This window comes from Stegostoma tigrinum, chromosome 10 (assembly GCF_030684315.1).
Source record: "Stegostoma tigrinum isolate sSteTig4 chromosome 10, sSteTig4.hap1, whole genome shotgun sequence".
Classification (NCBI taxonomy): domain Eukaryota; kingdom Metazoa; phylum Chordata; class Chondrichthyes; order Orectolobiformes; family Stegostomatidae; genus Stegostoma; species Stegostoma tigrinum.
The window spans coordinates 38,526,572-38,549,590 of NC_081363.1; the positions used below are offsets into that span (position 1 = coordinate 38,526,572).

At 40.5% G+C, this 23,019-nt stretch overlaps 1 protein-coding gene across 2 annotated transcripts in view; it reads left to right on the forward strand.

Annotated features, from left to right (window-relative positions):
* znf839 (zinc finger protein 839) overlaps window positions 1-23,019 on the forward strand; it is a 53,550-nt gene that overhangs the window by 26,577 nt on the left and 3,954 nt on the right. The window contains exons 4-8 of one of the 2 annotated variants that reach the window (XM_048537737.2): window positions 612-704; window positions 3,427-3,582; window positions 8,980-9,117; window positions 12,649-12,771; window positions 15,562-15,700. In XM_048537737.2, the coding sequence (XP_048393694.2) occupies window positions 612-704; window positions 3,427-3,582; window positions 8,980-9,117; window positions 12,649-12,771; window positions 15,562-15,700 (649 nt within the window). The remainder of the gene's footprint in view (window positions 1-611; window positions 705-3,426; window positions 3,583-8,979; window positions 9,118-12,648; window positions 12,772-15,561; window positions 15,701-23,019) is intronic. The other variant, XM_048537738.2, reaches the window with a different exon arrangement.

The window sequence follows — 23,019 nt, forward strand, 5'->3', positions numbered from 1 at the left end:
TTGCTCTACAGCTTACTTCACCTTTTAATGCCAAAATGCATTGTGGGTCGCGAAAGGTTTTAATAGTTGGTGCAGCAATGTCATTAAAGATCAGATAAAAGGCCATTGACCTGATATGTTAACCCTGTTTTTCTTTTCATAGATGCTCCTGGATTTAGTGAGCATTTTCTGCTTTCTTTCTAGTTATGAAATCTCAAACTGCAGTAGCTATTTAAAGCTCATTTCAGGGCTGAGTGTTAGCCCATTTCAGAGCACAATTAGGAGTCAACCACATTGCACATTGACTAACCAGTGAAGATAGCTGACTTCCTTCCCTAAAGGGCGTGAGTGAACTAGATGGTATTTATGACAAAGGTTGATGTTTTAATTCCATACCTTTAAAAATTATGGACTTTAAGTTTTGCTATCTGTCACGATGGGATTAAAATCCATGACCGCAGAACATTAGGGACTCTGGATTACTAGTCTCGTTGCTTTGCCAGTGTGCAACAGCTGCTTGAAGTGGCAATAGGATAGTTAAATCTTTGAACTCAACGATGGCTTCATAAATGTAGGATGCTAAATATCATGTTCTTCTGGCAGCACAATAATTAAAGTTATGTTTTAACTAGCTCCTCAAACAGTGTGATGATGAGGAACTGATGGAATTGGCTCTTCCTAGGCTTACAAAAGTCATTACTCTCTGGGAATTTCTTTTAATGAAGGTAAGGCACATGTTTCTTGAAGTTTAATATTGGGTAACACTGTGTCACATAACTACACTGTGAAAATTCAAGTCTAGTTCCTCCTATTTCATCCACAAAGATAAAATGACCAGAATATACCCTTTGCTATTAAATTTCAAAATTAAACTCTGTTGAATTTCTCATAGGCTTGTTTACTGTAGACAGCCATTCTAAGAAGTGCACAGTTTGCTTTTCCCATATTGCTGATACGAAACATTTCATACACTTTCTTAATGACTTATAATTCGTTTGGAAGTTCTTGCAGCTATTAGTTTTAGTGTGGGAAAACTATAGCTGTGAAAAACTGACAAAATCTTTTCTTAAAAAAAGTTCTCAAAGCACACATTTATAACTGTTTTCTTCCCATTGCTATTTTAAGTTGAAGCACATGATGATGGTGGGTTTCACAGCAGGCCAAGTAATTTGATATTATTTAGAAAATTATTAGCCCAAATTTTTACGGTTGTTGGTAAAGCATGACTGTTTATTACTGGCCTTAAAGAATGCTACTGATGAAGTACTAGTGATCTCTCTGGCTTTCTGCTTTACTAGTAGCAATTTGAGTCTGGTGCCAGGTCAGGAAGATAACTGTAGCAAAAGTAATGTCATGAAGTAAGTAATTGAACAGTCACATTCAAATATTCAAACAACAAACAAGGAATTTAGAAGTACTTAAGAATCATGAGCTTTCAAATATTTGGATATTGAAATATATAATTGACAGATTAAACAAGCTAAAATAGAGATAAACATTGATAATAAGTTATACTTACTAGGAAGAAATTTGACGTTCCCAAAATATATAAATGGCTCTCAGCACCAACGAAGGTGGTTACCTTCAACACTGAAGTATTAAGATGCTAGTTGCCCTTTATTCAACTAGATAAATCTTCTTGACATATAAATACGGTATAACTAAGTAATGGAGATAAATACGGAAATTTTAATCTATTTAGTACTTAAGAATTGTACTTAGAAATTTCAACAGTACATCTGATGGAAAAGTGTAGAAATACAAATAGTACTTTTGGGTTTGTCCACTTGCCTTGTTTGAAACCTTTCACTTTGAGTTGAATAATGATATGAAACACTAACTGTTTTGCTGTCGTTTTGACTACAAAATCTGTGCCCATTCGGTAATTTATTTTATTCATTCCATTTTATTAATACCATAACATGGGAAGCTAACAAATAGCTTGTGCTGTTTTTAAAGATCATAATGTAGTTTCCAGTTGTTGAGTCTATTTATTATACTTGAATGTCTTAAAGTTTTCCTGTTTGCTTAAAGAGGCATTCCTTTCTGGCTCCCTTTAGAAATAAACAAATAGTTGCTTAGTTGGTTGAGGCTTCAGAAGTTTGGTAATTTTGTGTTTCTGATGGATGCAAGTAGTACTTTTTCAGAAGTAGACAAATGCTGCATGATATTGCAGACATTCCAGGTTCTGGGGGATGCTAAACAAGATCCACCTTTTATTTAAAAGCCTCGAGTGTGCATGTGTATATATGCATGTAGCCTCCCTTAATTCACACATCCACCATTATGCAAGTCCTTCTGCCCCTATTGCTTACTGGAAATAATGGTGACTGAAACAGAATCCTCTGAGAAAATTGTTAGCATACATCAAAAGTGATGGTTTCATGAAAAGGCTGCAGGCCTGCGGTGCAGTACTCAAAATGATAGATCTAGTAATTAAGGTGAGGAGTTCTGATTTTTCTCCCCAGCTCTCTCTCCTCCCCTGCCCCCCCCTCAAAAAAAATCTGTGAAAAGCTGAGGGGTTATGATGCAGTCTCTATTACATAACTTCCCTTTTTCAATTGAAAAATAGACGTTTGTTTTACCTTAATGCCCTTACTTTTAATGCAAAGAGGTCCTTAGCCAAAATGGATTGGTAACAGCTAATTTTTGAATTACTTAAACTTTCTTCCTTGTAGATGTGTCTCAGAGTGCAGACTACATTGTTGCATGTTTCTGTGGTGTTTCTTCCACCTCTCAACACTGAATCTTTCTTCAGCAGAAACATTTTAATATTGTGGGAAGTTTGTGTTCAGAGATTTTAATGGCTTCTGATTAATTGACTGAAACTTTGTCAAGCTTTTGGGAGTTAGAGTTGAAACAAATGCTAGGAATACAGAAGATCAACTATTGCCTTTTAAAAAAGAAAAGGCAAATTAAAAGCAAAATGTCAACTATTGTGCACCAAATGGCTAAACCCAAAACATTAACTGTTCTTTTCCCTATCCAGATACATTTCCTATTATTTGAACTCCCTTCTTTGATTAGTGGCATGTACATGAACACAGCTTGCATTTGTTGTTTCACATTTAGCTGTTGCCACAGTTACAGCAGCTGAATGATGTGCTTAAGGATCTTTGTACCTAGGAGCCCTTTATGAAGGAATGGTTTTTTAAGGTTTTTGCATATTTCCCAATGTTTTTTATTGGAAACTAAAATGGTGTGGATTTAGGGAAAAGCAGTGCTTTTGGATCAGCATTGGCCCGTTGGGAAACTTGCGCATATGACAAAATTCTCAATTGAGTAATCCTTTTGAAATGCTGTTGTACTGTTCGATAACAGATACTTTTTTGTTGTGCGCTGTTAAAGAAAAGAATTACAACTGGATTTTTGGATATTCAGGTCATACAAGAAAGAGTTTTTGCTCTGCAGTATAATTGATTTTCATGTTTAGTGCTGAATTCCTAGGTGGAAAAAGGACGGCCTGCCAGACCACAGTTTTCAGATGTGTATAGAGAGTTTGAGATGCTGCATAAACATGTGAAGAAAATGGCTGATGAGCACTTAAGTAGTTCCATTCGGATGACAAATCCTCAGCAGCCCTTGCAGATCTCTTGTACACAGGTGAATGCTTTTTATTTTTGTTTATATACCAGCAGACATTAAAATTACAGATTTATTTCTTAATGGAGTAATTGGTACAAGGGAAATTGTGCTTTTTGTGCATGAAGGTATTTCAAATGAACATTAAGTAAAGTCCTCAATTCATTGGACACTGCTGATACTTGTTAATGGATGACAGTTTTAACTTTGCCAGGTATTAGTGCTGATCCATTGCTTACATGCACCCATGTTTGTGGACCCTGACTTGTGCTGTTTGAGCTTGGATATGAAGGCAAGAAAGCCTCAGAAATTTGCACTAAGCCAAAGTGGTGTATTTTATGCACTTCAGCATCAAAATAAAACAGTTTAAATGAGAGAGGAGCCTTTGTCTCTTTCAAAGTAATTTTACTCATTCTAAAACCATGGTTTGGACAGAGCGTAAATTAATTACTTTGGCAAGCATACAATAACTGTGTTTGGAGAGCTGGCCAGCCTGGGTTGCTCACCTCCACCTTGGCTGGCATCCTAATCTGCTCCAAAGTGGAGATGGAATTTGGGTTGTCCTTTGAGTCCTTGTCTGTATGGCTGAGAGAGGTAATTGGGAGCTGGTGATCCAAGTAACTTTCACCTGCAGAAACAGCTATGTTGGCCTGAAGCTGAGATCCGATGTGGGCAGCAGTTTAGGGCTGTGGTGGAGCTGCAAAATGGCAGCTCAGTCCGTGTCAGCCAGGTTTTGGAGAAGACTTCAAACGCCAGTGTTAAAGAAAATGTACTACAAAGATCTGTTGCTTTCCAGATACTTTAAAACATGTTTTAGATGACTGGTAGGAATGATAAACAATGACACTAGAGATTTAAGTGTTGGTATCAAGGCCAGAAACAGTTGCTGGAAAAGCGCAGCAGGACAGCACCCATAGTTCTTTTCAGTTTTTATTTGGTATATGGGCCAGTTTGTGCTAAGAAAATTTTCTTTTTGTTTGGGAGCAAAATGTTGGCATAATTTGTTGGTTATAATTTCAGGGATAACATTTTGTTCTATTTAAGTTAATTCAAATTTAATGCAGCAGGATAGAAGTGTTAAGTGTTGATAAAATTGAATGGTAATTAAGTAAAATGCAGTATAGTATTTGATCAGTAAGATAACATTGTACAGTGAAGTTGATTAACCATTTTGGAACTTGAAAGGATACATAAGATATTCTCCAGTTTTAAAATATTAAGACAGCAACCACTGGGAAGTAAGTAAGTTCTAAACTGCTGAAATTCCATTAAACATTTTGTTTTTTACATCTCAGTGCAGGAAATTGATAGAGTCTGTAATTAAGAATAAAGTGAGTGAGCTGTTTAAAAGAGTACAGTGAGTGAGTACCCTGAATGAAAGGTTGGCAAAGCAGAGAGGATCTGTAAATAATAGACCATGGTTAACAAACATCAATGAATTTTTTTTTTAAGTGTCTGAAATAATAGCCAGGAGAATGTCTGTGGATGTTGTTTAAATGAATTTCCAAACAATTTCTGATAAAGTTGCTGCTAAGAGACAGTTAGCGAAAGTTGAAGCTTATGGAATTAAGTTAAATTTGTTGACCCAGTTAGGAAATTGGCTCCGACAAGAGACGGTAGGAATAATGCGCAGGTTCTCTCAGAATTGATGTGAATAGTGGTGTTCCTCAAGGGTGTCTGTTCGGGCCTCTGTGTATACAATGTTTGTGATTATACTGTCATGCCTGTCGAAAGAAGAAAACCCTAAAAGTTGCAATATTACCTGTTATACTACTTTTTAAGTCATGACAACATTTAGTAACAGCTGGTGAGATTTATGAAGTAGCCCTCAGAAATATTTTAAAAAAAAAACTAGTCCTTGAGAAATTCTCTAGAGGACGAGGAGTGGGGAGAAATGCTTTTAGCTCGTGTGCCAAAACATCAGTGATTGTAGAGGTGGTCTCTTCAGTAAGACTCCCCTGACATCACCTTCCATTCCTGTGAAAACAATAAGGACTGCAGATCCATGGGAATGTCATCACCTTCAAGTTTCTCTATAAGCCATGTACAATCCTGACTTGGAACTCTGATGCTGTTCTTTCACTGTCGTAGAATCTCTACGGTGTGGAGGCAAGACACTCAGCTCATGAAGTCCACACTGATCCTCCAAACAGCATCCCACCCTGCAACCTTGCATTTCCCATAGTTAGTTCACCTAACCTGCACAAGTTTGGACTGTTGAAGGAAACTGGAGCACCTGGAGGAAACATGCAGAGAGAAAATGTGCAAACTCCACACAGGCAATTGCACGAGTCTGAAATCGAACCCGGCTCCCTGGTGCTGTGAGGCAGCAATGCTAATCACTGCACCACCACGCTGCTCCTGTCACCGAGTTAGAATCCTGAACAGCACTGTTGATGTACTTGCACCACATGGACTGCATTGATTCAAAAAGGTGGCTAATCATACCTTCTCAAGGGCAGTTAGTTATTGACAAAACAAATGCTAGTCCAGACAGTGATACCCACAATCTGTGACATGATAAAATTAAGAATAAAAAATAAACTTTGTCCTCTGCATTACAAAGTCAAAAAGTCCTTCACAGAAGGTTCTAGAACAAAATTGGACATCATGCCACATCAGGCAATAGTAAGGCACATTGCAAGAAGTTTATCATTAGAGGTAGGCATGAAGAAGCGTTTTAAAGAAGGAAAGACCAGTTGAGAGTCTAGAGATTATGGAGGGAATTTTTAACTTAAGACCTGAGTAGCTGAAGGCATTGATGGGGCAATTAAAAATGTTCTCATTTTTTGAACATTTTCAATGTCACTGGTCAGACCTGGACTTCCTTTTCCATTCTGCTGAAAGATTATTGAAACATTAATTTAATTTCTATCTGCACTGGTATTATCAGACCTGCTAAGTATTTCCACCAGGAATGTAAACGCCGACCAGGAGCAAATGTTAGCTGGCCTCCAGTTCAAAGGGATTAGGGTCAAGAACACAGAATTTGGGTCTCATGGACCAAATGGGTGCAGGTAGGGTGCAAGGGCAAATGCAAGTTTAGGGATCAGATGGTTTTGTGGAAGAGAGGGTGTTAGCAGTTATAATTAATTAGGTGGCCTCGATCTTCAGTGGCAAAGAAGCTTATGAGCTTTTTTGCTGTTGTTGTTTGTGCTAAAGGTGGAAGAGACGGGAGAAGTTCTTAAGGTAACAGTTTGTAGCAGAGATTAAAAGCTGGGAATTATCTTTGCTTTGAATCATTATTCTCTCTAATAGATGAGAGCAGGACTTGCTAAGTGCTTGTGTGTGATCCAGCTGGATCTGATAATGAATGACAATTGCCTACTCCGCCTGTTAAGTCTACATCTATTGTAATAAGGGAGCAAGGCTGTTGACTATACTGGGATAGTGGTCATTTGGGGTCTCTTAGCTGCCTTGCTATGCGCGGGGTTGCTAAGCGTATCCATTTGTGCACCAGCTGAAGTGACCGTGAAGGACTTAGGGCGGCACGGTGGCTCAGTGGTTAGCAGTGCACCCTCAGTGCCAGGGACCCGGATTCAATTCCAGCCTTGGGTAACTGTCTGTGCAGAGTTTGCACATTCTCCCCGTGTCTGCGTGGGTTTCCTCTGGGTGCTCCAGTTTACTTCCACAGTCCAAAGATGTGCAGGCTAGGTGAATTGGCCATGTTAAATTGCCCGTAGTGTTCAGCGGTGTGTGGGTTATAGGGGGATGGGTCTGGTTGGGTTGCTTCAAGAGGTGGTGTGGACTTGTTGGGCCGAAGGGCCTGTTTGCACACTGTAGGAAATCTAATCTAATCGCTTTGCTTCTCAACTATTCCTTTCAGCTGAGGTGTAGTGAGTCCTCCTATTAAACCATCATCAGTTGTCTCTGTCTAATGAGACTGCAGCCTTATGGCCTGGTTGGACTATTGAAATCTTACATTATTTTAATGTTCAGTTAATAGAGACTAGTGCTTTTGAGATTAGGGCTTCAAAAATGGAGGTGAGAGTGCTGTTGAGAAAATCGGTAGCTGTTGTAACGTTATGGTGAGCAAAACGCTAAAGACAAGGCTGTTGGCGTTTTGAAATTGCAGGTGTAAGTATATTGGGGGATTGTTTCCCACCTCTGGTGGAAACAGTAGATGGTAGAATTCAGGTGTGGAAACAGAGAATCATACAAGGAAGTGATCCAAAATGATTTTGTTCATTGTTGAAATGATGGGAGCAATAATATCAGAGGGATGGTCGTGAATAGAAAATGGGGAGAAAGGATAGTACAAGAGAGAGTATCAGTTGAGATTAGGTTGGAAAGTCAGGCTTTGAAGTTATGCAGTGAAGAGCTAAGAGGAAAAGGTAGGAATGAAGATCGGTCTTTGAGAATATGTTTTTATGCTAGCTGGGAATAGAGAAAAAGTGTCCATTAGAGATACTCCTAGGTAAAATTTGTGGCCTATTTCAGTGCTCAGATATTGAATTTGGCCCAGTAACTCCATGTTGGTGATTTTTGCCACATAGGCTGTCTAATTTAATCCATCTCCCCTGCTTTTTTTCCCATGAGTCCTTCCCTCACCACCCCCTACCGGACTGTCGCAAAATCAAATAACCAATTGCTTCATTGTTTTCTTTTATGTTCCCATTGGATAGCATAAAACCTTATACCTAAATAATCTTCACTTTCGCCCCGACATCCTGAATGAACTCCTGTTATCCCTCTGTGCCCTTTTATAGATCTAAGTTCTTATTTTTCGTAGGTACAAATCCTGGTCTTTCAACGTGGATGTAGACCTTATTTGTATTCCTTTAGCATTAGTTTCTTAATCATCATTGATCAACTGAAGATTCAGCAAGGATATGCAAACAAATTGCTGTGAATGCTCGAAATTTGAAGATTAAACAAATGCGGTTGGAAACAGTCAACATTTTGCAGCATCTGTAGAGAAAAGAGCTAACATTTGAAGTCAGTAGCTATTTTCTTTCTGCATAAGACCTCCAAGACTTGAAGTATTTTGAACACTTTCTGTTTTGTTCACAAATCCCTGACAGGCGCAAGCCTGCGTGAGCGATTTAGATCTCATTGATTACTTCACCATCAAGATTAAAATGTATTGTCCAAGGTAGATGAAGTGTAAATTTGTCACGTTCCTCTCTTCACATAAACCATCATGACAATAATTTCATTGTTTACGTATGTTTTTGTTATATTGTTGATCTCCTTTATTGTTTGGAATTCTAAATATATTGAGTTCCGGTGAAAAGTTACGTTCCATAGGCAAAACATGTGATTTTTAAGACTTTCTATTCAAAAAATCTTCTCTTTACCACTACTTCAAAATGTTGGAGTTCATGAGTTGTGTTCAAATAATTAGGACATTACATTTGTTTTAAGAATTCAACAGAATTAAATCTTATTGATGTTTCTCTCCCATAACTGTTCCAGGTTGCTGAGTCATTAGGAATAACTGAGTATACAAACAAAGAAAACCAGCAAGATGCCAGCATGTCCCTAACCTACAGATTAGTCACAGTGGATGACCAGAATCATCTAAATTCATCTGGAGAAAAGCATAGTATGGAGGTATTTGAAAATGAAACATTTAGTGCCAGACAATGATGGGCATGTTGGCTTTAATTGTTTTGCTGCTGACTCCTATCAATAAATATTAATGTTTGCCTTAATACACTGAGATTTGAGATTGAAAAAACAGAATTCATGTTCAATGAAACAATAACCGAAGATGAAAAGTTTAGTGAGCAGAATATTCCAAACCAATTGTAAGGGATTTGTAATCCCCTCTTTAAATTAAGCATGTTTTGCATTGCTATTTTGTTAAAAAGATATTGCCAATGTTCACCAATTAGATTGTTCATCCTCACTGTTCTGTTTGACCAATGGATTCATAGATCGTAATGTTCCAAAAATCATTGCATTCTGGAGAAGTACCAGAGCATTGGAAAACTGCTAGTGTGACACCTCTGTAGAAAAAAGGGCAGTGTAAAAAAGTGGGTAACTGTAGGTCAGTTTAGTTTGCCATCTATTGTTGGAAAAGTATTGGAATCAATTATTGGAAAGTTGTAGCAGAACGTTTATAAAATCATAATCTAATCAAGCAGAGTCAATGTGCTTTCATGAAAGGGGAATCATGTCTGACTAATTGATTTATTAGAGTTTTTCGAGGAAGTCTCAAACAGAATGGTTAGAGGGAAACCAGCATAATAATAAAATGTGAGGCTGGATGAACACAGCAGGCCAAGCAGCATCTCAGGAGCACAAAAACTGACGTTTCGGGCCTAGACCCTTCATCAGAGAGGGGGATGGGGGGAGGGAACTGGAATAAATAGGGAGAGAGGGGGAGGCGGACCGAAGATGGAGAGTAAAGAAGATAGGTGGAGAGGGTGTAGGTGGGGAGGTAGGGAGGGGATAGGTCAGTCCAGGGAAGACGGACAGGTCAAGGAGGTGGGATGAGGTTATCTGGTTCCGTAGGCAGGTGCTGAGAAAGGTGATGTGGCTGTGGTACCTGGTTTGCTTCAGGACATTTTAACCTCACTGCGAAGCCTCTTCCAGGGATGCCTAACCTGAAGAAGTTACCCTCCTCCCTCCGGACCAACCTCAGGAACGACCATGTCCTGAAGCAAACCAGGTACCACAGCCACATCACCTTTCTCAGCACCTGCCTACGGAACCAGATAACCTCATCCCACCTCCTTGACCTGTCCGTCTTCCCTGGACTGACCTATCCCCTCCCTACCTCCCCACCTACACCCTCTCCACCTATCTTCTTTACTCTCCATCTTCGGTCCGCCTCCCCCTCTCTCCCTATTTATTCCAGTTCCCTCCCCCCATCCCCCTCTCTGATGAAGGGTCTAGGCCCGAAACGTCAGCTTTTGTGCTCCTGAGATGCTGCTTGGCCTGCTGTGTTCATCCAGCCTCACATTTTATTATCTTGGAATCTCCAGCATCTGCAGTTCCCATTATCTCAGAGGGAAACCAGCAGATGTTTTGTATTTGGACTTGTGGAAGGCATTTGATAAAGTACCTCAATTTGTCATCAGAGCTCATGGTGTTAGAGGTAGTACATTGGTATGGATAGAGATTTGGCTTATGTGGGGAAACAGTGGGGAGAAAGGGTTTTTTTTTGGGGTTGGTGACCGGTGACCAGTGGGGTTCCACAAGGATTAGTGCTGGGACTGTAACTATTTACACTACGTATTAATGACATGGGAGAAAATGAATGTACTGTAGCCAAATTTGCAGATGGCACAATAGGTGGAAAGCCGGGTGTAAGAGGGATACAGACAGATTATAGAGTGATATTGACAGGTTAAGTAAGTGGGCAAAATGTTGGCAAATAGAGTATAATGTGCAAAAATGCAAAGTTTCATTTGAGAACGGAGAACAGAGCATTTATTTAAATGGTGGGAAACTGCAGAAAACTGTAACTGAAAAGGACTTGGGGATACTTGTGTACAAAACACAGAAAGTTAGGACACGGGTGCAACAGATATTCAGGAAGGTGAGTAGCTGCTCGTGATGTGGTTTTCTCTACACTGGGGTGACAAAACACGTACTGTATTTTGTGGAATGCCTCCATTCTGTCAGCAAAAATGACCCAGAGCTTTCTCTTGCAAAACACCACTTTTTGTTTCCTGGCCAACATCTCTGTCATGGGGTTGCTGCAATGCTCCAGTGAAGTTCAACACAAGCTGGAAAAACAGCATCTTATTTTCCACTTGGGGACCCTGCAGCCTTAAGTACTCAATGTCAAGTTCAGTAATTTTAGTGCCTGAGCACCTTCTTCCATGCCTTTACCTCACCCCATAAACCAGGCCTTGTCATAAATAACCCATTGTCAGCTACAAATGGACTCCGTTAGCAGCTATAGAGTCTCCCACGGCTGAAGTCACTTAACTGCCTTTGTCTGTTCCCTCTCTCTGGGCGCCATCTCCACCTATTGTCCCACTGTTTTCTGTGCTTTTGTTTTAAATCATAAATTTTGTCAGGTTCTGTAACAGTTGTATTCCATGTACCTTTACTGTTTCTCAATATCATATGGAATGAATCAAATTAGCTGGAGACTGGCATATGTAATTTGCAAATCTTTGGAAGTTATTGAAGTGGATCATCCATTTGTTCATGACTGGCTGAAAATAGTTGGAAAAGCTTCATTAGTGTCTCTGAAACTTAGTTGAGGCTTTGCCATCGCTGAGGATCGAGATATTCTTCTGAACATAACAAGGAGCAGGCATAGGGCATTTACCATGAATCTTGCTGCACCTTTCAATAACATGGCCTCAATTTCCCATTCCTGCCTTGTCCTCATTATCCTTTGTTTCCTTGTCGACTAAAAATCATGTCTGGCACAGCTTTGAATATATTCAATGAACCAGTTTCCACTCTGTCATTGGCTAGAGAATTCCAAACATTAGTGAACAAAGTTCCTCCTATCTCCCTAAAAAATGGAAAGTCCTTATAGTGACCTTATCTAGTTCTAGATTCCTTTACAGGGAAAACCTTTTTTTCTGTTACATTTGTCAAGCTGTCTTAGAATATTCATGCTTCAATAAGATCACTTCTGAAATGTCTAAACTCCGGTGAGTTTTGGTCCAAACTTCACAACCTACCTTTGTAAGATAACTTGGTCGTTTTGAGGAGTTCCCCCACTGAATTTGAAGAATGTGGCAGAGGCATTGCTGATGGGATTTCTTCACCAATGGCTTATGTCACAAATGCACAATGCAGCACTGCTGTACAGGAGTGTAGGGATAACTGCTGTATGTTCGAACTGTGCTTTTTTTTGTTGTCACACACTTGCTGCATTATTAAACCATCTCTGAATTGCCTCCCGTGCGAGTATATCTCTGCTTAAATAAGGAAAGCCAAGCTTTAGGCGTGGTCAGTGCCCTGTGCAATATTAGCGATTCCTTATATTTTTGCTGTACTCCTTTGCTGTTAAAGTCAACATTGTTTGCCTTTCTAATTGCTTACTGTACTTGCATGCTTTTTTTATGATACATCTATGAGGACACCCAAATTCCTCTGTACGCTGGCATTCTGTAGTTTCTCTCCAGTTCAATAATAGTCTAGTAATCTATTCTTCCCCCTCATCAGTGGAATCTCAAGTTGACATCTATTCAGACTTTTGTTGCGTGGATTACCTTGGAACTGAACAGGCTGACCCTCAGCCATCACAACTTTGAGCATGTGGGGCAGGACATTCCGTCAGATAGTGGGGTACGAATTTCAGGATTTGCTTCTTTGCTCCTCTGCTTAATTTGAGATGTTTTGACTTAGTGTGATGCAACTTGATAGGCAAGTTATCATTTTGGACAATTGGTTGCAAGCTTCTCCCAGTGATTTAATGCTAATGCTGACATACTACAAGGAAAGTTAGTGTCATTTGGAACATTTTATTTGTCCTCCTCTGAAATATTGGTCAAATGAGAGTTGAGAAAACTAGACCTATCTTTTCAGTTCATCAAAATTGGTTTTGCAGGTGTTTTATAAATTGCATATGTTGAAGATTTCTTTGTGCTGGCTTTAGAAAGGACACTAACAGTCCCACTGAACCTGAAGAATGCAGCAAGAGACATTGCCAAGGACATTACTCTCCCATTGCAGTCACTGCAGTATAGAAGTGTGGTGGCTGGTGTTGACTCAAGTCAAATGACATTTTTTTTCTGTGCTGCAAATGTCTGAGTCTGTGAAATAGTGAGGGCATGTTAAAAAGGCCCTAGTATTTATTATGGATGACATTAACTTCTTGCAGCTTAGTCAAATTAAATTGGCAGAAGTATCTACCAGGAGGAATTTTTAAAAAGTATTCAATACAGTTTCCGAGAATGGTGGTGTCTGTGGCCAGTGAACGGGCTGTTTTGGATCTAATAATATATAATGAGGCAAATTTGACAAATGATTTCAGACTGAAAGATCCCCTATAAAACTGATCATAACATGGTAGAATTTATCATTACATTTAAGAATGAGACTTGGTCGGAATGGTGGTACTCAGTACAAATGTGTTACAAAGGAATGAGGGCAGATTTAGTTGGAGTAGGCTGATAAGTAAGTTTAACATGAAAGCTGGTTGATGAGCAATGATAGACATTTAATGAAATGCTTCTTGATTCACAGCAAAGATATATCCTAGTTAGGAGGAAAGATTCTAGGAAGGGAATTAATCAAGGAAGTTAACGATAACATCAGATGAAAAGAAAAGCCACACGATGTGGCAATGGTTAGTAGTAAGCCAAAGGATTGGACAAGTTTTATAAGCCAACAAAAGATGACCCAAGAAGAAAAGATTAAAATAACTGGAGGGGTGTGATGGCTGAGTGGTATCATTGCCAGGCTATTAATCCAGAGAACCAGGTATGTTCTGGGGACCCAGATTTGAATCATGCCATGCCACTCCAGCTGGTAAAATTTGAATTTGATATGTTGGAAGAAAACAGGAATTAAGATTCTAATGATGACCGTTGTCAACTATCAGAAAAAAAAACATGTGGTCCTTTTAGGGAAGTCTTTACCTGGTCTGTGTGAGAATCCATATTCACATCATTGTGGTTGACTGTTAACAGCCCTCTAGACAATAAATGCTGACCCAGGCAGTGGCACCACATCCTCTGAAAGAATGAAAAGAAAACTATGAATGCAAACTAGGAAGTAACGTTAACATTGACAGTAACAACTTCTTTAATTAGTTAGAAAGGAAGAGAGAGGCCATAGTAATTATAGACCCTGAGAAAATATATTTGTTCAAAGTTAAATAAGATTGTACCAAACAAAATCGCCTCAGATCAGAGGAGAATTACATTTGTTCTGTCAAATTGTGGAGTAAACAGTCAGAAATTAAGGATCTACTTTTCACTTTTTTGAAAAGCTGGCTAAGATCAATAAGAAACCACAAGAAATGATGAGGAATAAGCATAATTTGGAATGTGCCACATTTATGATTGTACTTTTGCTGCTAGATTGTCTGTGAAATTGCACTAATCAGGATTGAGTAATGCAAGCATTCTTATTCAGTTGATCCTATGGATCCAAAGTTTTAAATGTTGAAATAGATATTTGGTATCTTACTATGACTTGACATCTGCTTTCTGTACTCCGTTGGAAAGACAAGAGTAGTGCAAGCTGTTGTAGTTCATCATCTCTCTTGACAGATTTAGTGAACTAATTTCATTGTATGGGGCAATTGCAGCTATGCAAGATGACTGATTTTCTTGGCTAAATGGTGCCGATTTGTTAATGTTTTCCTATGAATCATTACATTTTGAATTTGAGGAAAATACTGATATACTCAATGCCAATATAAAGAAACAGATAAATATTCATTGAACTCATGCAAGTTAAACGATCTCGGCCAATAGTTGATGTTTCCTTATTTATGTATTAGTTAGAGCAAAGAAAAGGCAGGTTTCTTTTCTAGCCCACTTCTAGTCTTACAAATTCTTTCACATTCCACTCATCAGTTTCATAACATTCTTCATAATACAAGACTAGCATCCACGTTTAAGCTAGTCTGTTTTTTTTTATTCATTCATGAGGCATGGGTGTCACTGGCTAGGCAGCATTCATTGCCCATCCCGAATTGCCCAGAGGGCAGTTCGGAGTCAACCACATTGCTGTGGGTCTGGAGTTGCATGTAGGCCAGATGAGGTGAAGATGGCAGTTTCCTTCCCTAAAGGACATTAGTGAATCAGATGGGTTTTTCCAACTATCGACAGTGGATTCACAGTCATCATTAGACCTTTAATTCCAGATACTTATTGAATTTGAATTCAAATTCCACCATGTGCCATGGTGGGATATAAATCCGGGTCCCTAGAACATTATCTGGGGCTCTGCATTGACAGTCCAGCGATAATACGTGAGCCCATTGCCTCCCCCATATCTGTTTAGACATTAATTGGCAGCATGAACAGACAATTATTATTAGTTCAAACATGAGAAATATATTGTGAAAAACTTGTAATTAATGAAATTTATTTCCTTTGAACTGGCCTTTGTATTGTTCCTTAGAGAGACTTTGGAGCCTTATCCCCATCATCGAAACGAATGAAAATAGATGACTCTGTAACAGTGACCGAAACCAACTTCAACCAAAATGGAATAGAGATATCTGGTGAAGTACAATTGCAAAACTTAACTACTGAAGAAGGTAATGCTTATATTGTCAATCATTTGCACTCAGCATTTAGGCAGTTATTCTTGTGTAAAATATTGACTTTCCTTCCTATTAACTGGGAAAAGCAGGATATGAAGTCCAGCCCTGGGCTGACACATTTAGTTGCTAATCAAGACACATGACTCCTTTCCCAGAAATAGTTTTTACATCTGCTACTTTATGATTAATAACTTAGAACAAGACAGGCTAGTTTTCCAAAAACTCAAACTCAAACTTGTGAACACGGTCATAGCTTCATATTGGATGCTTCAAAGTCATTGAACATTATTTCAGTAAACTTTGCATAGTTGGCCATGTAAGGGACAATTTAGCTAACTTGGTAAACTGGTGGAAACCAAAAGAACTGCAGATGCTATAAATCAGGAACAATAATGAGGAAGCGTCACCCGACCCGAAATGTTAACTCTGTTTTCTCCTTCACAGATGCTGCCAGACCTGCTGAGCTTTTCCGGCAACTTTGTTCTTGTTGGTAAACTGGTGGGTCTGCTGTCATCATCCCTCTTCAAAATTCCCCTTTACTGTGACTCTATCCTTGAAAGCACCATCCCATCCCCACCTTTCTATCCTTTCAAGTTCGTAAATATGCTTACATCCCCTAAATTCATGTCTACCTTTCCAGGAGCCATTTTTGAATTCTTCAGTTGGCTTTCTGTCTCTGCTACAGTGCTCAAACAGGCCCTTTATAAAAAATCACATGTAGTATCCTACATGAATGTGACTATGGTAAAATATTGCACTTTGTCCTTCTCAATCTATGGAGAAAGCTGAATTAGGGATGACCACAATGTCGTCCAGTGCCAATTATTATAGTTCGGCAGAAATGTACTCCTCAATATAATATATTCTTACCCAAAATAAACACAAGGAATGCTGGAAAAAAACTAGCAAAACCAACCGCCTTCAGTGGTTTCTTTTCCCATTCCTTCATTGTTGCCTCTAGATCCCCAAAAGATCTATCCTTGGCCCTATCCTATCGTTACTCTACCTGATACGCCTTTGTGACGTTACCTAAAAGCATGTCAAGTTCCAAGTCTACTTCGATACCGAGCCGTATCTCTCTTGAGCCAATTCCATGCCTCAAATTGTCTCCAAATTTATACTAGCCAATAGATAAATGGCAGAAAAGCTGTTCATATTGTGTGGTGTTCTTCACAGTGAAAGATGCAAGATGTCTGCCTTCAGATAATAAAGATCCAAGGGTCTCATGAACGTGGAACTGAAATAAGTGCATATTAGTCAAAAAGTAATGTTGGAGAAATTAGTGGACCATGTTGTCAAATCCTGGGACCTGATAACCTTTACCCTAGAATATTGAAAGATGACTACAGAGATAGTGGGTGTGTTGGTGATCTGTCAAAATTCTATTAATTCTGAAATAACGTCTGCTGATTTCTAGGTTGCAGGTGTAACCACTGATTAAGAAAGAGGATGAGAGAAAACTGGGGACTGCAGATCTATTAGCCTAAAGTCAGTAGCAAGGAAATTAATAGAATATTATAAGGAATGTGATTACTGGATATCTAGAAAATAATGCTAGATTGACTCCATCCAATGTGGAATTGCGAAAGAAAAATCATTTTTCACAATCTGTTTTGAAGATCGTAGTAGCTAGTAAATATGGGGAAACTAATGGTGTATTTGGGCTTTAAGAATACCTTTGGTAAAGTTCAACATAGGAGGTTAGTAAACCAAATTAAAGCATTTGAGATTGGGGTCGACATGCTGAGGATTAGATAACAGAAAGTAGGAATAAATGGGTCATTATCAGGTTGGTAGGTTGTGACCAGTGGGATATTGCAAGGAGCCATGTAAATGATTTAGATGAGAGGGCTAATTGTAATATTTCCAAGTTGACACATAATACAAAATTTGGTGGGAATGTGAGTTGTAAGGAGTGTGTTAAGAGAATTCAAAGGGATTTTGACAAGCAGAGTGAGAGGGCAAAATACAGGCAGGTGAAGTATAAGGTAAAAACCAGAAGAACCGCGGATGCTGTAAATTGGGAACAAAAACAAAGTTGCTAGTAAAGCTCAGCAGGTCTGGCAGCACCTGTGAAGGAGAAAAGAGTTAACATTTCGGGTCTGGTGACCCTTCTTCAGCACTGATGGTGGCTGGGAAAACGTCAGTTTATATACATAAAATGGGGAGGGGGTGTTAGGGTAGAGAGTAAATGATAGGATAGAGCCCGAAGAGAGAGAGAGAGAGAGAGAGAGAGAGAGACACAGTTGTACAGACGAAGGAGTTGCTAACGGTCAGGCTGGAAGGGTGAATAGTTGTTAATGGGGACTAGTGACTAACAACAGGGGCTGTGTAATGGTAGGCTATGTGGTAACAAAGCCTAGTGTGTGGGGTGCAGGACTGGGACAGGGGAGAGTTTAGGCCCTAAAATTATTGAACTCAATATTGAGTCCGGAGGGATATAGGGTCCCCAAGTGGACAATGAGGTGTTGTTCCTCCAGCTTGCGTTGGACTTCCCTGGAACACTGCAGCAAGCCAGAGACAGAAATATTGGCCAGGGAGCAGAGTGGTGCATTGAAGTGGCAGGCAACGGGTAGTTCATGGCCTTTTTTGTGAGTAAAACGTAGATATTCTGCAAAATGGTCGCCAAGCCTACACTTCATTTTCCCAGTGTGCTTCACCTGGAAGGTATATTTGGGCCCTTGGATACTGGGGAAGGAGGAGGTAAATGGGCAGATGTTGCACCTTCACTGGTTACAGGGGAGGGTGCTGTAGGGCTGTGGGGAGTTGTTGGGGGTGAAGGAAGTGTGGACCAGGGTGTCCTGGATGGATCGGTCCCTGCGGAAGGCAGACAAGGGAGGGGAGGGGGATATGTATCTGGTGGTGGCATCTCGCTGGAGGTGCCGGAAATGGCGTCTGATGATCTTCTGGATGTGAATGCTGGTGGGATGGAAGGTATAAGGTGTTGCTGGAGGAAAGAGAAGGGGTGAGGGCGGAAGTGTGGGAGATGGGTCGGACCTGGTTGAGGACCCTGTTGACAACGGAGCTGGGGAAACCTCGGTTGAGGAAGAAGGTGGACATTTTGGAGGCTCCCTTATTGAAGTTGGCCTCGTCTGAACATATGCGACGGAGAAGGAGGAACTGAGAGAATGGGATGGAATCTTTACAGGAAGTGGGGTGTGAGGATGTATAGTCTAGGTAGCTGTGGGAGTCAGTAGGTTTGTAATGGATATTAGTGGCCAGTCTATCCCCAGAAATGTAAACAGAAATGTCGAGGAAGTGACAGAAGGAGTCAGAGATAGACCAGGTGAAAGTGAGGGCAGGGTGGAAATTGGAGGCGAAATTGATGAAGTTTTCCAATTCCAGACGAGAATGCGAAGCAGCAGCGATGATATTGTCGATGTATCGGAGAAAGAGTTGTGGATGGGGGCCGGAATAGGGCTGGAACAAGGAATGTTCCGCACACCCCACGAAGAGACAGGCATAACTAGGGCCCATGTGGGTATCCATTGGCAACCCCTTTTACCTGAAGCAAATGGGTTGTTGAAAGAGAAGTTGTTGAGGGTAAGGACAAGCTCAGCTAAGCGGATGTTGTTGGTGGTGGGTGGGGATGGTTCAGGACATGGCTCCAGGAAGAAGCACAGAGCCCTAAGACCCTCCTGGTGGGGAATGGATGTGTAAAGGATTTGCACATCCATGGTAAAGAGGAGGTGGCTGGAGCCGGTAAAGTGGAAATTTTGAAACCGACGTAAGGCATTGGATGAATCATGGATGTACGTGGGTAGGGACTGGACCAATGGGGAGAAAACTGAGTCAAGGTAGGAAGAGATGAGTTCTGTGGGGCAGGAGCAGGCTGAAACAATGGGTCTGCCTGGACAGTCCTGTTGTGGATTTTTGGCAGGAGCTAGAAATGAGCTGTGCAGGGTTGGGAATATAAGGCAAGTCTGATTTTTCCACTGTGGTGATGGTCACCGGCAGTCACTTGCTAACAAGTATGACGGTCTACCTAGGAAATTCTGTCACTGGTTTTGTGTGTGCTGCCATGGCTGATGAGCCTGATTGGAGGTGAAATTGGTCCTTGGCCTTGAGATCGTTGGCATTCCTTTTCTATGTTTCCTTTTGCCGCCTGGTGTTCTTGAAGAGTTATGTCCCCATATGCATGAGTTTTCTCTAAGTTGGTTTCTTCTAAAAGATAGTCTCCCATGCAGTGATGTCTCTGTCACATTTCTTGAGGGAATCTACATAAGTGTCTTTGAAATGCTTCCTTTGTCCTTCTCTCACTCAAGTGCCTTCCTTGAGCTGGGCGAAGAAGATTTGCTTTGATAGTTGGAAGTCAGTCATCCTAAGTACGTGGCCGACCAAGACAAGTTGATTATAGATTGGCTCCAATGCTGGTACTGTTAGTTGCTTCAAGGCTGCTGATGTTAATTTTCCTACCCTCCCAGCTGATGCGGAGAATCCACCTCCAAACAATGTTGATGGTAATTCTCAAAGATCTTGATGGCATCTACACGTGGTCCAAGTTTCGGAGCTTTATGGAAGAATCACAGAATCCCCATTTGGCCCAATAAGTGTGGACCAACCATTTGAAGAGTATCCCAACCAGAACCACCCCACCCTATCCACATAACCCCATGTTTATCGTGGCTAATCCATCTACCCTGCACATTCCTGGACTCTACGGGCATTTAGTGCAGCCAATCCACCTAACCTGCATACTTTTGGACTGCAGGAGGAAAATGGAGTACCCAAAAGAAATCCAAAGCAAACATGGGGAGAACATGCTAACTCCACACAGATGTTCGATTCCAGCTTTGGGTGAACCTAGACTCCGGCACTGTGATGCAGCAGTGTTAACCACTGAGTCATCATGCCATCCCAGAGTCAGAAGATGTCTGCCTTATACGCGAAGATTGGCATGGATGTTACAGTCATTGAGGACATATTTTTATCTACCCAAAGGTGGCGCTTGCAGATTAGATACAACATTGAATCTCTGCATCAAAGTCAGCCTGAGATGAGGGTAACTTCCCAGGTAGGGAAAATATGACAGGTTTGGAAGAATTTTTTGATTGATCTTAATGGAGGAATGGATGGGAATTTGACCTTGAGTAGGTTGGTAAAAGATTGAAGCAGACACCAGTACTGTGGTGTGCTTCCACGAAGGCATTAAGTGAGGCTTGAAGATTCTGTTGCAAGAGACCAGAGATGATATTGTCAACTACGTTCTGAAGATTCACAAGTGAGGTTTGTATTGGTTTGTTCTCTAGTTTCGGCCAGCTGAGGTTGAAAAGTTTTCTATCCATTGTCTATACAAATGTCCATACCATCAGGAATTTTGTTTTTGACAAGGTGACAAATAGTGGCAATGAAGATGGAGAAAAGGGAAGGGGAAGTGAGATATTGCTGCTCGCCCCTGTCCTGATCTAAAAGGATTCTGTCGTATTACCGTTGGTGGGGACCATTGCCAACATTGTCAAGGAGGATGTTAGTGAATTGGTTTTTGATGTGATATTCCATAGCACTCTTGAGTTACTGAATCAGAAGCCTTGATTGGGTCAATGAAGTCCACTAAAATGGTTGGTGTTGTTCCTGGTATTCGTCTTGGAGTTGCTGAGCAGTGAGAAATGTGCCCATAGTTGCATGGTTTGGTCAGAAGCCACTCTGACTATCAGGAAGGATTTCCTCTGAGATTGGGAGATAGCGTCTAGCAGGATTTAGGTGTTGATCTTCTTGGCAGTGGAGAGTAGGGAGAATCCCCTGTCATTCCCACAGTCCACTTTGACTCCTTGCTTGAAGATGGTGGCAATGGTTGCATTTTGAGTTTGTCAGAAATTTCTTCTTGTCTCAGACTTTCAGGCACAGTTCATTGTGATGGGTAAACTCTGTCCTTCCATGTTTGAAAATCTTTGCTGAATCACCTCTACTTCTGCAGCTTTTCCGTTCTTCGTGGCAGTCTAAGGTTATCATTAATGGGGTGTTGGGGGATTTCCTCAAACAAGTACTTATCAACGATTGAATTGTAGTTAGGGGCTCTTTGTGTTCTCTGTCGCTCAAAGGGGTGCCATTGTTGCTCTGTACCAGTTTGAGGTCAAGAGTGTTAAATCCGTATATTGTCTTGGTGGCATTAGGGAAACCCTAATGACTGAGGATCTCCCTATTGTTGCAGCAGCCTTCATCTGCTGTTGCAGCTGTTGATATCACACAAGTATCTTCTGCCTAGGTCTTCTTTTGAGGAATTGTTTTGAATTCAGTTTTGTCCGGTTTCCCTCTTTCAACATTACCATCGTGTGTCATCCCGACAAGGCTTGAGAACTTCTGACAGTATCACTTTTGAAACCAACAGAACACTCGAATGTCTCCTCCAAAGCAAGGTGGCAATCTACAGAAATAAAAATGCAGAGTATTTCCTAATGAGTAAGCAATTGGAAAGTGTTGATACCCAAAAGGACCTAGGCATCCTTGTTCACACATCACTGAGAGCTAGTGTGCAGGTGCAGCAAACAGTTTTGAAAGCAACTTGTATGTTGGCCTTTATCACAAGATGATTTGAGTAAAGGAGCAAAGATGTCTTGCTGTAATTGTATAAATCAGTGAGGCAGCGCTGCAGTATCTGGTACCTTTTACTTAAGGAAAAATTTCCAGAATACTTGCCATAGAGGGAACAAAATGGAGATTCGTCAGATTGATCCCTGGGATGAGGGGAGAATGAGGAGTCTGTATTCTCTGAAGTTTAGAGGAATAAGAGAGAATCTCTCTTAAAGGTCTAGCCAAAGTAGATGCGGATTGGATGTTTCTCCTGCTTGTGGGATCTAAAACGCAATCTTGAAACAAAAGGAAGACCATTTTAAATTTGAGATGAGGAATTGTTTCATTGAGAGGGTGGTGAATATTTGAAATTCTCCATCCCAGAGAGATGTGGCAGCGCAGTCATTAGGTAAGTTCAGGCAGAAGTTGATGGAGTTCTTGATATGAAAAGCCTCAAAAAATACACTGGAAAGAGTAGGAATATGGTGTTGAAGTAGCTGATCAGCCATAATCCATGATAGTGAAGCAGGCCTGAGGCACTGAAACAGTATTGATAATAGGCTATTGTCCCTATCAGAAATTTAAATTTCGTAGCCACATATTAAGTGCCTGTGCACAAACTCAACTTCCACGGGGTTTCTACTGGCATTGTGAACTGAAGTCCACACTTTGTTGTTCTGCATCTCTGATATTTTAAGCTGTTGTATAGTAATTGCATTCCCATAAGGATTTTGTCACATCACTGTGACATATTTACAGCATTCCACTTTGATGCAAAAATACAAGACTTTTCTTGCCAACTTGGA